Source organism: Sus scrofa, chromosome 16, assembly GCF_054392235.1.
Source record: "Sus scrofa isolate SSC_HxYL_T2T_F1_AM1 chromosome 16, Sscrofa_HxYL_maternal_Yorkshire_Landrace_v2.0, whole genome shotgun sequence".
In the NCBI taxonomy this organism is placed as follows: Eukaryota; Metazoa; Chordata; class Mammalia; order Artiodactyla; family Suidae; genus Sus; species Sus scrofa.
In genome coordinates, this window is record NC_139398.1 from 47860107 (window position 1) to 47874602 (window position 14496).

At 42.5% G+C, this 14496-nt stretch overlaps 1 protein-coding gene across 3 annotated transcripts in view; it reads left to right on the top strand.

Annotated features, from left to right (window-relative positions):
- The first annotated feature begins 6494 nt into the window (after positions 1 to 6494).
- MAP3K1 (mitogen-activated protein kinase kinase kinase 1) overlaps positions 6495 to 14496 on the top strand; it is a 74641-nt gene continuing 66639 nt past the window's right edge. Inside the window, exon 1 of one of the 3 annotated variants that reach the window (XM_003133973.6) lies at positions 6495 to 6984. In XM_003133973.6, the coding sequence (XP_003134021.2) occupies positions 6503 to 6984 (482 nt within the window). In that variant the 5' untranslated portion in view covers positions 6495 to 6502. Of the gene's footprint in view, positions 6985 to 7520; positions 8074 to 14496 lie in introns of those variants that run through there. The other 2 variants (XM_013984793.3, XM_085002274.1) reach the window with 2 other exon arrangements.

A 14496-nucleotide genomic window follows, 5' to 3' on the forward strand; every position in this document is an offset into this window, starting at 1 on the left:
AACTATATGGATATTGAATGCTAGAATTGCAAATAGTTTTATTCTAATAAGATATTTGATGACATTTGATTAAACTTTCAAAAAGTTAAAAATTATCTTTCAGTCATTTTTATTTAAAATTTTGATATTCATCAAATTTGTATTTTAAAATAGAATCTTTCCCTTTTAATAATAATGGATAATTAGATTGTCTCAAGTGATCGAATGCAAATTACATGAGTCCTAATTATAATAACATAATTAGTGATTTCTTTGAAATAAAAGTGGGAAATTAATGTATATCTTTATTTTATTCCTCATCCAAACACTGTCAGCCCATCAGTGGAACACACAGATATAATAAATACAATTGTTTTTGTTTATTGTTAGTTATATAAAAATCATAGCTTTACACATAGTATTCAAGTTTGTCTTTATAAAGGTCTATTCATCAAGGTAGAAGCCTAGAACATATTTACTGTTGGTTTACATTTTGGCATCTAAATAATTGGAATGTTGTTGGGGGCCTTCATCTCTGCTCACTCTGGCTCTCAAATGTTAGGATTGGGACTGGCCTAGGGGTGGTCGGGGCCAGAGTTTTGGTGGGTGGGGTGGATTTAAGGAAGTGTTTTCAAGAGACAAGGGCCCATGGGTGAAAGCATTGAGGAAGGAGAGCCCAGTGCAGGTGGAGGCCGAGGGGCGTGGAAAACTGAGAGGATGATGGACGGTAGATGGCATGTCTACTCTGATCTTACGGCATTCCTGGGGCTTGCATGGTGTCCAGCACATAGGAGTTAATGTATTTAATATGTGTCGAATGAATGAAAGAAGGAATTTGGATTCTATACTCTATATAATGTGGAACCATTTAGTTTGAGGAGAGGGGACAGAATCAGAAGTGTATTGTAGAAAGATAACTGACAATGGAATCTAAAATTTATTTGAAAGCTTAGCTGCTGGAAGAAGAAAGATGAATTTCTTTACTTACATGTTACTAATTTATATATATTGTGATTCTTTATTTCCTGAACATTCAAATATGGATATCTAAAATTAGACACTAATCTGGCCTAACCAGGCATTTAACAGTCCATGAAACCCCAGGGCCTTGCTATCTGATACAATGAACATCATCTATATATGCCTTTTGAACAGCTGAATTGTGGCTAGTTGAAAATGTCCTGAAGTGTAAAAAGCACACCAGATATTTCAAAGATCTAATACAAAATAAAATGGTAGAAAATCTTGTTAGTAATATTTTACAAATCGATTACATATTAAAATATGAATATTTTGGATATATGTAAACTAAAATATTGAAATTAATTTCATTTGTTTCTTGTCAGTTTTTTATTATTTTTTTTATTTTATTTTATTTTATTTTTGCTATTTCTTGGGCCGCTCCCGCGGCATATGGAGATTCCCAGGCTAGGGGTCCAATCGGAGCTGTACCCACTGGCCTACACCAGAGCCACAGCAATGCGGGATCCGAGCCGCGTCTGCAACCTACACCACAGCTCACGGCAATGCCGGATCGTTAACCCACTGAGCAAGGGCAGGGACCGAACCCGCAACCTCATGGTTCCTAGTCGGATTCGTTAACCACTGCGCCACGTCGGGAACTCCTTGTCAGTTTTTTAAAATGTGGCTACTAGAAATGCAATGTGCCTTGCATTTTCAGCTTGCATTATATTTTATCAGGTGGCACTGCCCTAGTGGATGCCAACTTTGTATAACTCTTTAGCAGTTGTGACCCCAAAACAATGCACATCAATTGCAAAGGGAAGGTGCAAATGTTCCAAGTGATGCAGAAGTTGATAGAGCCACTGGAAGTGGTACTAAACTTCCCAGATCACCAGTAAAGTCTTGTCAGTGTAGAATTTAGCAGAGTTGGACCAGTGAAACACAAAGGAAGAGAAAACTAACAAGGACATCAATTCAAAGAAAGTAATTGAATATTATAAGAGGACCTTGTAGAAACCTATGAAATCTTTGAATACTTTTTGCAACAATGATAGTCATGATTAAGCCGCAAAAATTAAACAGAAAAAGAATATCTCATCACACATCAAAAAAGAGCAAACAATAAGGCTCATTCAAAGAATTTGAAGAATTAGTGCAGAGTTGTAAAGGTAAACAGCATTTTGCTGTGAGGTAGATCAAATTTCATAGGTTGTAGTTTTATTTTTAAATATAAAATCCTAAAGTTCCTGGTGGCCTAGCAGTTAAGGATCTGGCATTGTCATTGCTATAGGACAAGCCACTGCTGTGGCACAGGTTCATTTCCTGGCCAGGAACTTCTGCACACCACAGGCACAGCCAAAACAAACAAACAACAAACAAACAAACATAAAATCCCAATTCAACTGGTTTTCATTATTTACTACCATATTTAGTTTCTGATTTTAATTACATGTAAATACATGAAAAATATTTAGATGGCTGGTTAATAAAAAGGAATCTCATACACACACACATAGTATACAACAATTTCCTTTAGTTTAAACCATAAATAACAGAGTTTTGTTTTGCATAGTCTGAGGGGTTTTAACCAGCAGTTGGCTTTTAGGGCCTTGGTCTTTCGAGTATGTGTCCACTATTCAGAGCCCCAGGTATCTTTCTCATGTATCTCTTTGTTTACAATCTTCATTTTTACTTTCTTATAAGCAGAGTGAGAACTGATAGATATCTAGAGATTTGAATACTTTAATCCCAATCTTTTACAATCATCATACCCACAATTAATTTGACGGAGACTCTTCAGTGTTTCACCTTCATTCATTCACAGCATTTAACTTAGTTTTCATTGTAGCAATTTTCGTTTTGCCTTAAATACTCTTTTTATTAATTTAATGTTCAGTTGATTAGTATTTAAATTCCATAAGGACAGTTGTAATAGGTATAATCAGGTTTGGGAACAAATATGATGGATTCTCTTGGGGTCCATGACTCACCTGGTGGGAGCAGAAGTGTGCAGGTGTTGTGAGCATTCATTGTGCTGTGGCATCCTTTTGCTTGCTGTGCACCTCACCAGGAATGACAGGTATCTGTTACCGGATGAGTCAGCTAAATGGAGGTTGGTTAAGAAACTTTCCACTGTAACGTCACAGTGTATTTGGAGGGGGTCAATTATCCGATAAATGACAAGATTTCCTTACTTTGAACATCTGGAAACCCCTAGGAAAGTACAGTGTCTGGAAAGAGCATGGAGAAACCAAGATCTAGCCCCAACCCGCCTATAAGTATTCCATAGTACTATTTAAAAGCCAGATAGAACACCAGCTTTTACTCTATTCTCAATATGATCTTACTCTTTACATCTATCTAAGACACAGATCTCACATACAGGGTCATGAAAACACATACATACACTTATGGATCTGAAATTTTATCAGAGTCAGCCTGATAAATACACATTAATAAAAATATTAGCAGAAGGGAGTGTTTCATTTATTTAATTTTGTAAATATGAAAAACAACAAACAATATCCTCAGAGAAAGAGAAAATTCTTTGTATGTACATAGTAAGGTATTTAATAAATACATGATGAATCATGTACAGGCTGAAATATTTCTGCCAGTTCATATTAAATCTGTTCATTCCACAGACTTGTGGTTGCTAAGGGGGAAGGGAAGGGCATGGGATAGGCTTGGGATCTGGGGTTAATAGATGCAAACTTACTGCCTTTGGAATGGATAAGCAATGTGATCTTGCTGTATAGCACTGGGGACTATATCTAGTCACTTATGATGGAGGATAATGTGAGAAAAAGAATGTATATATGTATGTATGATTGGGTCTCTTTGCTGTAGTGTAGAAAACTGAGAGAACACTGTAAACCAGCTATAATGGAAAAAATAAAAATCATTTAAAAATAAATCTGTTCATTCTAATATCAGTGGTTTTTATGTACAATGAGGAAACGCACCAATATTAAACTGGATCCTCCAAATGAATGTGATGTAGGAACTGAACTGTGACTTAGGCAATTGCCAGAAGCACTATGTGGAAGCAGTGATCTGTAAAGCACAGGCATAAAGGTTACCAAAGCTATCATGGCATAGATGAAATCACTGCAACATTTGTATCTGAGAGAGGATAGAAATGAGGAGCTTGGAAATTTTAGTGTACAAGCAACTTTTGAAGAGACCCAAGTCTCCTTTATGTAGTTAAAGTAATCAAATAAGGTAATTCAACATTACTGCCTTTATGCAGTAATATAAAGCAGGATCCAACAGCACCAAAAACAGAGCTAGAATATTAACCAATGCTTAAAATGCAAAAACTACGGTAGTAATCTCATGGGTTAAATTCTGTTCAAAGAAGACTTTGTATTAACATATGGCAGTGGAAAAACACCTTTTTCAGTCAAGCATGTCCTTTGATTATTTTTCTCTCAAAAAAAAATCAGTCCCTCAGTGTATAGATAGATGCATAATGACAAGGCGAATATTTACATGAACGATTAAGGGGAAAATGACACAAAGCATCAAAAACTAGGCACAAGACCAGCATTTAAGTTTTATCCATGGTGGTGTGATGCCTGGAGGAGGTCAGAGAACTGTGGCTAGTTGATAGTGTTTTGTTACTCCTCTCACTTGGTCCAGTTTTCAATACTGTACGAATAAAGAGGCAAAGTAAAATGTTTTGCAGAAATCCAATTCCACTTTGCTACTCTGGCGGAACTTCAAAACTGGAGCAATTTTTAAAGGCTGAAGGCGTCTACTTAACTCTCTCATTTACAGGTATCTTGTATGTGTGCAAATTTCAAGGTTTTCTGATCTAAACAGGAAAGAGAAAAGTCGATCCTTTCCAATGTAGCATTTGGTGGGTGTGGCAATCCGGGAAGACCTGGGAAATAACTACTGTTTGCTTTGGATGATATATTTGGCTACTATTAAAAGTGTATAATTATAGGCTAAATGTAGACTTTAAATTTTAACAGATTTATCTAAAGTTTCAAAATTTGTACCATTGGATGTAACTATCTCAAACTATCTTATGGCAGTCATTGTAGCAGTATTCAAAACACTGAGCTAATATGAAATCTGAACCCATTTAAAAAAATCCCTCGAATATCACCATCCTCCTCAGTTAACACTTACACCCAGGAAGGGGGCTCTTACTTTATCTATTTCCAAGAAGTCAAAGCAATGATTTTGTAGACAGTTTAGACTTCTGCCTAAATACATAAATACAGACAAGACAGCGCTCTCCTTTCGGTTCCTGAAGAACGTCCCTCTCTTTCCCCGCCTCCCTTAATTCCACCTTCACAAAATAAATCTAGGGACTCGGGTCCCCGGGTTGTGGCACTTTTCCCATCATAGACAAACCTGCTGGAGGAAAAAACGCGACGCAGAAGCCCGAAGCTCGAAAATCATTAACATGTAAATGGTGCCTTTTCCATTCCAAAGCACCTTATCTCCAGACGCCCCGGGGGACTGGAAGGGTTCGGAACGCCAAGTTAGGCAGCTCCGGCACTGCAGGGGTGAGGGCGGAGGGAACCCGGACGGTGGCCAGACCCTGCCGGGAAGAGAGACGTGCAGCTAGAGGCATAGGATTCGGGGAGGGCCAGAACCTGGCGGAGGACAATTATCGAGCACTTCCTGGTTCCTTCCCCAAACGTGTTTTAAGTGGTCCAATGTATATGTATCGCTGCCTTTCCCAAAGACAGTCGAGGAAAATCAAGATCTATAGAGATTCCCCTTGCTCCCTCTCGCCGCTCTCTGCCTCTCTCTAGCCCCGGGCAGGGGTAGGGCATAAGAAAGGTTTACTAAATCGGTGATTTCAGGTTATGAACAAGCTATTCCAGGAAACTTTTGTTTTATTCTTAGCACGAGTTGGGGGGAGGGAGGCAAAACATGAGGAAAGCTTAAAAAAAAAAAAAAGATTTTTCTGGTCCGCGGCACCACGTCTACTGAACGTTGGCTTTCTTTCACTTTGCAGTGGCCGACTGCCCTGGGTGCCACCTGCGCGAAGGGGGGGCGGGGGTGGGGTTGGTACGCGCCGGAGTTCTCCAACTCCCACTGTAACGGACAGTGCGAATGACAGATTGCAAAGCCTCCTGCATGCTTCCCCTGCAACGCACCACACAACGAAGTTCGAACTGCAACATTCGATGGGCGAGCACGGGCCGAGACTGCTGCAGAGAGGAAACGGCGTTCCGCCGCCGAGGCTCCTCCTCTCTCCGGTGCAGCCCGGGACTACCTGGAGGCGCAGCGGGTGAGGCGCGCAAACCACAGCGCGCCCCCGCGGCAGCCACCTCCAAGCCCACCTCGCTAGCCCGCGCGCGGAGCGCACAGTCAGCGCCCTCCACCTGCACCCCGTCGTCCCACCCGCCGCGCCAAACCCCGCGCGCCCGCCTGTGGGTGCAGGCCAGGCGCCCGAAGGGCCGTGCTCACGCAGTTGGCGCAGGCTGCCCTACGCTGGAGGCGCAGCGCCAACCGGTCCGCCCGCCCCCTGCACTCTCCCCGCCCCCTCCCTCCCTCGCAGGGGCCGAGCGAATGTAGCCCGCGAGAGAAAATGGCGGCGGCGGCGGGGAATCGCGCCTCGTCCTCGGGATTCCCGGGCGCCGGGGCGGCGAGCCCCGAAGCGGGCGGCGGCGGAGGGGCCCTCAAGGCCGGCAGCGCGCCCGCGGCAGCCGCGGGGCTGCTGCGGGAGGCGGGCAGCGGGGGCCGCGAGCGGGCAGACTGGAGGCGGCGGCAACTGCGCAAAGTGCGGAGTGTGGAGCTGGACCAGCTGCCGGAGCCTCCGCTTTTCCTCGCCGCCTCTCCGCCGTCCTCCTCCACTTCCCCGTCGCCAGAGCCGGCGGACGCTCCTGCGAGTGGGAGTAGTTTCCAGCCTGTGGCGGTACCGCCGCCCCACGGAGCCGGGAGCCGAGGCGGCGCCCATCCTGCAGAGCCGGCGGCCGCCCCAGACAGCGGCGCCCCGAGCACCGCGGGGGCCGAGCCCGGGGAGAAGCGGATGCCCGCCGCAGAGCCACCTTCTACTGCGGCCCCTGTCGGGTGAGCTGCGGGGCCGGGAGCGTGGCGGGGACTAGGGAGGCGGTCGGTCGAGGGCAATGAATGAACCCTGGGCACCGCGAACGGCGCCGCGGGGCTCCGAGCAGCTCGGCTGCGCGCCGCTCGCCGGGACCCGAGCCCTCGGGCACCCACTTTGACCCCTACAGCATCGGGTGGCGTCTCAGACCTGGCCTGGGGGACCGGTTGGGGGCCCGGGGCGGGGACCTGCCGGAGAGTTTGTTATTGTTTGCAGACATGTGACAGTCGTGCGAGCCCTGCTGCGGGGACCGCTTGAGATAAGGTGCGGGGGGCCCAGGATGGCTTTGTGGGGCTCCCGGAATAGGGACTCTCAGAGGAGCCCCGGCGCGGGACCCTGGCGCTGTCCTCCCGGCGGGCAGCAGTACGGCGGCGGCGACCCGGGACCGGAGTCCACGGGGCGGGGGGAGCGCTGCGGGTGAGGCCCGAGCCCGAGGGCGGGTGGTGGTCAAAAAAGGGGCGGCGTAGATGGGGAGCCTTGCCTGAGGCCGGGAAGGGGGGGCAGAGGGCGGCGGAGAAAGCGGCGGGCGTCACCGCAGCCGTGACAGGCGGAGCCCCTGCTCAGGTACCGGGACCGGGCGGGGACGAAGGCGGCGCGCCCGGAGCGCGGCCGCAGAGACTCCGTGGTGGACGGCTCTGTAACGCCTGTCAAAGCGGTGCAGACCTACCGGCTGCAAACTCGCGGGGGCTTGCGGTCTTTTAGGACGTGAAGTTTTCAAATTTAGTCCCCCAAGGGGCTCCTTAGTGTCTCTGGGAATGCGGACTGCACTGCTAAGACTTAAGTGACTTCTGTTTGGAGTTTGAATTCGGCCTTTGAAGTTTGCATTTGGCGGAGGGGTGTAAGAGCCAGGACCGGATGTGTCAGCCATTCAGTTTCAAAGCGGTGGTGACTGCTCCCCGCAGCCTCTCCGGCGTGGTTGGAGACCACGGCGCGGGTGCGGTGCTTCCTGCTCCGTGCAGCTGCGCAGGTCGCCCGCCGGCTGCCGGATTCCAGTGGACGCAGTGCGGTGGGCTCCTGCTCTGATAGTCCTGTACCTGTGCCGTTTATGGATTATGGTATGTGTAAGGTAATTCAGACCAAGGGCTCCTGGCCTGACCCTTTTGTGGCAACTGGGAATTTTTATATTTAAAGAAATTCTTTTAAGTGTGACAGCCATAATCCTTGGTTCTTGTTGTTGTTGTTATTTTAAATCTGCATAGTTTATGCAGAGCACAGGCTTATGGGGTATTTTGAGATGCTGGAAATGTTTTCATGATAGTCACTCGTTGCCTTACAGAGTTTCCTGACCTTTATTCCGAGTATTTTAAAGACTGCCTTATGTTTGTTTCGCTTGTGAAACGAATTTGACAGTAGAAATCGTTGGTTTGGGTTAATTGTCTAATGTGATTGACAGTTTTGGGGGCAAGTTGATTATTTGTTTAAAACCACAGTTCGTTGATTACTTGGAAGTTGCCCCTTTCCCTCTCCTCTACCCCTCTCCGCTCGCGCGCACCACACACACACACACACCCCCCACCCCCACCCCCCCACACCCTTAAAATGTGGTCAGCACTGTGCCAGGGCAGTATTGAGAGGAAAGGAGATTTGTGACTGTGATAGTTTTCTCTGGGCACTTGTACATGTAACTTAGTGTTAGAAGAATTAGATTCCTCCACAGTTTATGAGCTCCTATACATTGGATTAAAACTTGACTAGAGCAATTCTTTGTTGGCGATTGTTACTACAAATTGGTTCCAGAAAAAATTATTAAGACTCAAAGTTGAGAAATTAATTTTGTCTATTCTCATGAGGCCAGTTTTTTTGGAGGTGGTAAATAATTTAGCAAGTGTTAGCATTCTAGTCATCTTAATGAGCTTTGAATATAGGAAAAGAGGAACCACTGTAAAATTAATGTATACATGTTGTATAGTGGAGGCAGATAGAATTATAAGACTGAGTAATCCATGCTTGATTTTTGCATTTTTATAGCCTAGGTTTTCACCCCCTTTTTAAGGGTGGATTATAATGGAATACTATATGAAATAATGGGCTAATCAGGAAAGCCAGTTTTTTTTAAAATGTATTTCATTAGCCAGAATGCTGTTCCTTCATCCCAAATATAATATCTAAACATTTCATTTATTGGAAGATGTCGATTCCCTCTCTTTTTCAAATAATGATTTTTTTTCCAATTTCTTTGTCAATGGAATTGAAATTCATTTGAATCTATTGGTATACACACTTTGGTTATAAGCAGCTGAATGTCACACTTTACTTTTTTGACAATAGTTACATTCATACTTTCGGGAGAAAAATCTAATACTGAGTTTTTTTGAAATATTTTTATGTTTCAGTGGTATGGATCTGGAGACCCCTTCTGTTTAAAGATCTGTTGCATTTTTAAAAGAAAATTCTGTTTTAAAATTTTATAATTTCCTTCAGTTTTGGTCTTTGAATGTAGACATTGAAATTGTAGAAAATGCATTTTTGTAGTATAAGGCATATAAATATTACCCATTAAAAATAGAAGATCTTAGGGCCATCCCTCTTTCTTTAGAGTAATAACTGAAATCAGTGAAAGTTTTTTGCCTGTAAGTGGCGCCCAAGGGTTTTGGGATTTTTCCTTATATTACAGAATTAGGGGCTTTTTCTTCCTATATGCTGCCTTTGAAGAGAAATTACAGCGTTACTCTCCATTGAACAGGCTGTTGTGAGTTTGGTAGATATAATTACTCTATCCTATTTTTGTAACTTAAGAAAACCTAACTATCAATTTGCTGGCCCATGAAAGAACAAGATATGCTGTACTTGTTAATGTTAGTTTTTGTTTAAACTAAAGCTATTTCACTAGCTGCTTTTATATCCTCATACAGTCCTTAGCTTTTACCTCCTTTTAGAAGCTGCTAGACTAAAAATATAATTTAGTGACTTTTTACTAAAGGAGGTATAGGAATGTTATACCCAAAATAAGTTTTTGAGTTGGTAAGTTTATAAAATAGTAGAGATAGTTGCATAAGTTAGTCTTATATAAATTTGTAAGTTTTGTAGTTCTGAATTGTCTTCAAGTTCTATTTTAAATCAGGTAGGAAAATTAATGCATTCTTCAAAGATTAACCTTATTAAATATAATTCTGAAAGAGAAATATCAGAGCTAGAATTGTTGCCAACTTTTGTTTTCTTTTCATATCTGATTTTGGCAAGAGTGACTGGTTAACCAACATTCCTTAATGTATTATTTCCAATACACTATAATAACTCCATTTTGTTAGATACAAAAAAACAGGAAGTAGCTCTGTTCATTGATATTCTTTCACATCTCCTATAGCTCCTCAAGCATATGTTGCATGTTTTAGAAATGGTCACTGAGTTATTGCCATGAAGATTTCAAAATATAGAATGAAAGGAGTGTTCTTTGCTTTCAGCAAGAATAAAAGAACCAGCTACAGCTTGCCTAGGCTGTCTGCTGATCAGCCCTTGACAGTTGCTGTGAGCATTCCAGAAGAAATGATGGGGTGGCAAGGCAGTTAATGGGGAATGGATTCCCCTGAGGAAAAATATAGGGCATTCAGAAGTGCTCTGAGTTAGAAGGCACAACTTTTGCATTTTGTACCACATTTTCTTGGCTTGAGGGCCGTTTCTCTGTGAAAAAGGCAATAGAAGAACGTGGCATGGAAAAGTAATAGTCTCCAGAGACTGCTTAAACGCTGCAGTGTATTGCATTTCTAACCTTGAAATGCCTTGATAGATCAGATATATCAAGTATATTCCTTAGACTTGGTTGTTTTCCTCAGTCTTGGCCTTTTTTAATAGTCTAAGTCAAAAATTAGAGCTACTTTTAAATGTGAATGGGTAAAAGACTAAAGTTAGGAAATGTGCAGTATTAGGAATCAACCCAAGTTGTTATTAAGAAATGATCTAAGAACATTTTTAAACATGGAAGAAATAATCAGGAACAGAATGAAAGTAAATAGTTCATTGCAAAGCAATGAGATGAGCCAGATGTTCTTATTGCAAGAATACAAGCTGTGGCTAAAACATGTTCATTAAGCGTATAGATAGGTTTAGATACCTTTTATATAGTCACCTTTCTTGCCTTCTGTGTATCAGGCAAGTTATTTATATTATCTCATTCATTCATCATCACTGCAGCCTTCCAGTGCATTGTAGTATCTGTTTTCAAGAGGTGGAAACTCATGTGCAATTCTAAAGCCCCATGATCACACAACTAGAAGACAGGCTAGGATTCGAACCCAAGTTAGGTCACTCCATAGTCCATTTCTTTCCACTACTCTCTACTGCCTTCATTTTCTTTTTCAAATTAATAATAAGATTAATAATTTGGGAGGAAGTTGTTCTGCAAGAGTCAGTAAGATTGATAAGTCTCTATCCGGTGCCATTCCCAATACATTTGTCTCCGGGTGTGTGTATAATGTATAGCTTTCTGTAACCTGGCCTTTACATGTTATACAAGTATCTGTGCTTAGATCACCTGGTCATGTTAGGCAAGGAAAATAAATGATTTATAGTTAGATCATCTCATTATGTTAGGCAAGGAGAATAAATGATTAGTGTTGAATGTTTCTTAGGTTTCTTGATTTGTGCTGTTTTCATCATAAGTGGAAGGAAATAAGTTGAAGTAATATCACACATTCATCTTAATCTCACACATGGAAAAAAAAAAAAAAAAAAACCTGTTCCAGTATAGCTGGACCTATCCCTTTGTTACTGTTTTAGATTTCATTCATCCAACATTTATGAACCTCTGCAAGGTGAAGGTCTGGGTGGTGGAGAAAAATGTCATTGTACAGCCTCTGTTTCTCTTGACAGATTATAGTATGAACATGTTTCACAATACCATATTAAGTGTCATAAGAGAGATGGGAACGGAGAAGGGCACCCAGATTAAAAATTAGTGCTCTGAACCTCACCCACAGTATTTCACACTGTGCTCCTGCAGTGAAATCAGTAATACATCCCTAACTTTCTGAGGAATTAATTGACCTTCCAGGTTAGTAGTTAAGGGTGGTGGCTTTGTCCTGCTTTCTGCTTGTACATTTGCTCCGCTAGTTTTTGCTCTTTCCCTTTGGGCGCTTTCCCTTTTCTTAGGACATATATTGCTATAGCTTTTCCATTTCCACAGGAATGGAAAAAGGAATTTAGATATAGATTAGTTTCAGACTGTTTCTGCCTGTGCTCTTAAGAGGAATATATATGGAGCTACAAGTTCAAATGTGCGTGTTTTGTTTTGTTTTGTTTTTTCTTTCTTAAAAGAGGAAAGTAGGGAGTTCTCTGGTGACTCTGTGGGTAAAGGATCTGGCGTTGTCACTGCTTTGGCTTGGGTCTCAGCTCTGGCGTGGATTGGATCCCTGGCCTGGGAACTTCCACATGCCATGGACGTGGCCAAAAAAAAGGAAGGAAGGAAAGAAAAAGGAAAGAAGGAAAGAAAGAAAATTAAAATGGGCGTATGGAAGCAGGAAACTCAGTATCTGTCAATGCTGGCTTTAAAATTAAGTTTTTATTGTTAGTAACAGCAATGGTGCTAGTTAAGAAACCAACATTGGGAAATGTAAAATATGCTGTAGGGTATAAGATAAGATTTCTTTGTCTTCGTTTACTCTGTGGCATATCGTGGTTGGTTTAGGTATGTTTGGTGTGGGAAAGAGTTCTGCACTGTTAGTGATTGAGTCCTTTGAAATACTAGTCTGGTTAGTTAGATTTAATAGATTGAGATATTGTAGAGTGCCAAAAACTATTAAGTTCTTAAGAACCATCAAGCGTGTATTTCTGAAAGAACAGTCTGTCACCTGGGAATTAATAATGAGGCCATCAGACCTCTTGAAGACTGGAGGAAGTGCCTGGAGCTTACACAGTGCTGTAGTTAGTATGTTAACTAAGTTTATCACATGTAAGCATGATAATGAGGCGTGTGTATGGAGTGAGGAAAGGGTAGATTCTGGGCAGTGGGTCAAGGTTGTACTCTCGACAGAAGACATGATCATTACCTTTCTTTATTGCCTAAATAATCATTTAACTGATAGAGCATCAAACAATCTCCGAACTGATCTTAGAGCATTCTGAATATGAATTAGCAATTGCTGACAGACAAGCAACTCTGTTTTAAGTCTTTATGTCGTTGCTCAGCACCTGGACTATTTTCTGGCACCATGAATTTTCTGGTGCACAGGAGTGTTAGGATGAATTGATTTTCCCAAAGTGATTATTTTAAAATAACTGTAACACTAACTCATGACTTACTGTGTGTGATGTGATTTTAATCATGATCTAGCTTAAGGCAAGTTTTGAAGGCAGGAACTATTTTTTATGAGCTTTTGTGTATTGCTTGGCATTTTATAGCAGTAGTTGGTATTTAGCAAGCAGTAGTTAATAATATCAACCAATTTTAGGTTACAAGAACGTAGCAATAATTAGTTTGCTAACTAACTCTATTACAAAGCCGTGTATAAATTGTCAAATATTGAGAAAATTGAGTTTCTGGTATTTGAGTGTCTAGTTATTTGGGCTGATGGGTATGCCCTCCTGATTTTCTTCTTAACCCCAACCACCCTTCCTTGAGGCTCTTTAATATCCTCTTGACCATTAGTATTAGAACATCCTCAGGTCTAGGCCTTCTGCCATTCCCTCTTATCCACCTCCACCTGAGTCTCATTAATACATTTAGATCAATTATTGGCCCTTCACAAGTGGTTGCAGAGTTTACTTTCCTAGCCATGACCTCTCCTATACATCCGTACTCGGATATCTAAAACCAAATTTAGGATTTTCCCTACACCTTGTCCTATAAATACCCTCCCTGCTCATGAAATAGCAGAACCAGAACCCAGGAGTTATCTTTGACAACTCCTAGACTTCCGTTCATCATCAGATGCTGGTGATTTGATCTGGTATCATATCCCTGACCCATGCTTCAGTGATCTTGTTTGGACTAACATAGTAGCCTCCTGACTCACTCCCTTTCTCCCTTCCAGTCTATTCTTCATGTTATGTGGCGAGAGCGATCATTTTAAAATGTAAATCTGATAATTAAAATTTTCATTCAGAAAAGTAAATTGAATTTTTAAACTTTCAAATGATTTCCATTTGGATAAAAACTTCAGAATCTGCAACATGCCCCACGAGTTCATGCCTGGTTTGCCCCTGCCTGCCTCCCCAGGCCCATCTCATCACACTCATTCTTGTTCTCTGCAGGATTCCCTCAGCCTCAGCACACCATCTCTTGTCATAGGGCCTTTGCATGCACTGTATGCTTCCTCTGTTGGAAGTGCTTTCCCCAGTCCTGTGCCAACTCCTCAGTGTTCGGATCTTAGCTCACTGATGCTTCCTCAGGGGAGCCTTCCTTCCTTGATCTCCCAGACTGGCTTTGTAGCAGGGTGATCCTACTGCCAGTGTTGTCATTCCACATGTGTTCTCTCATCTGGTGAATGGCTGTCTTCCCTATAAGACTGTAAGACCTAAGTGGGCAGAGCCTTGGCTGGGAGGGA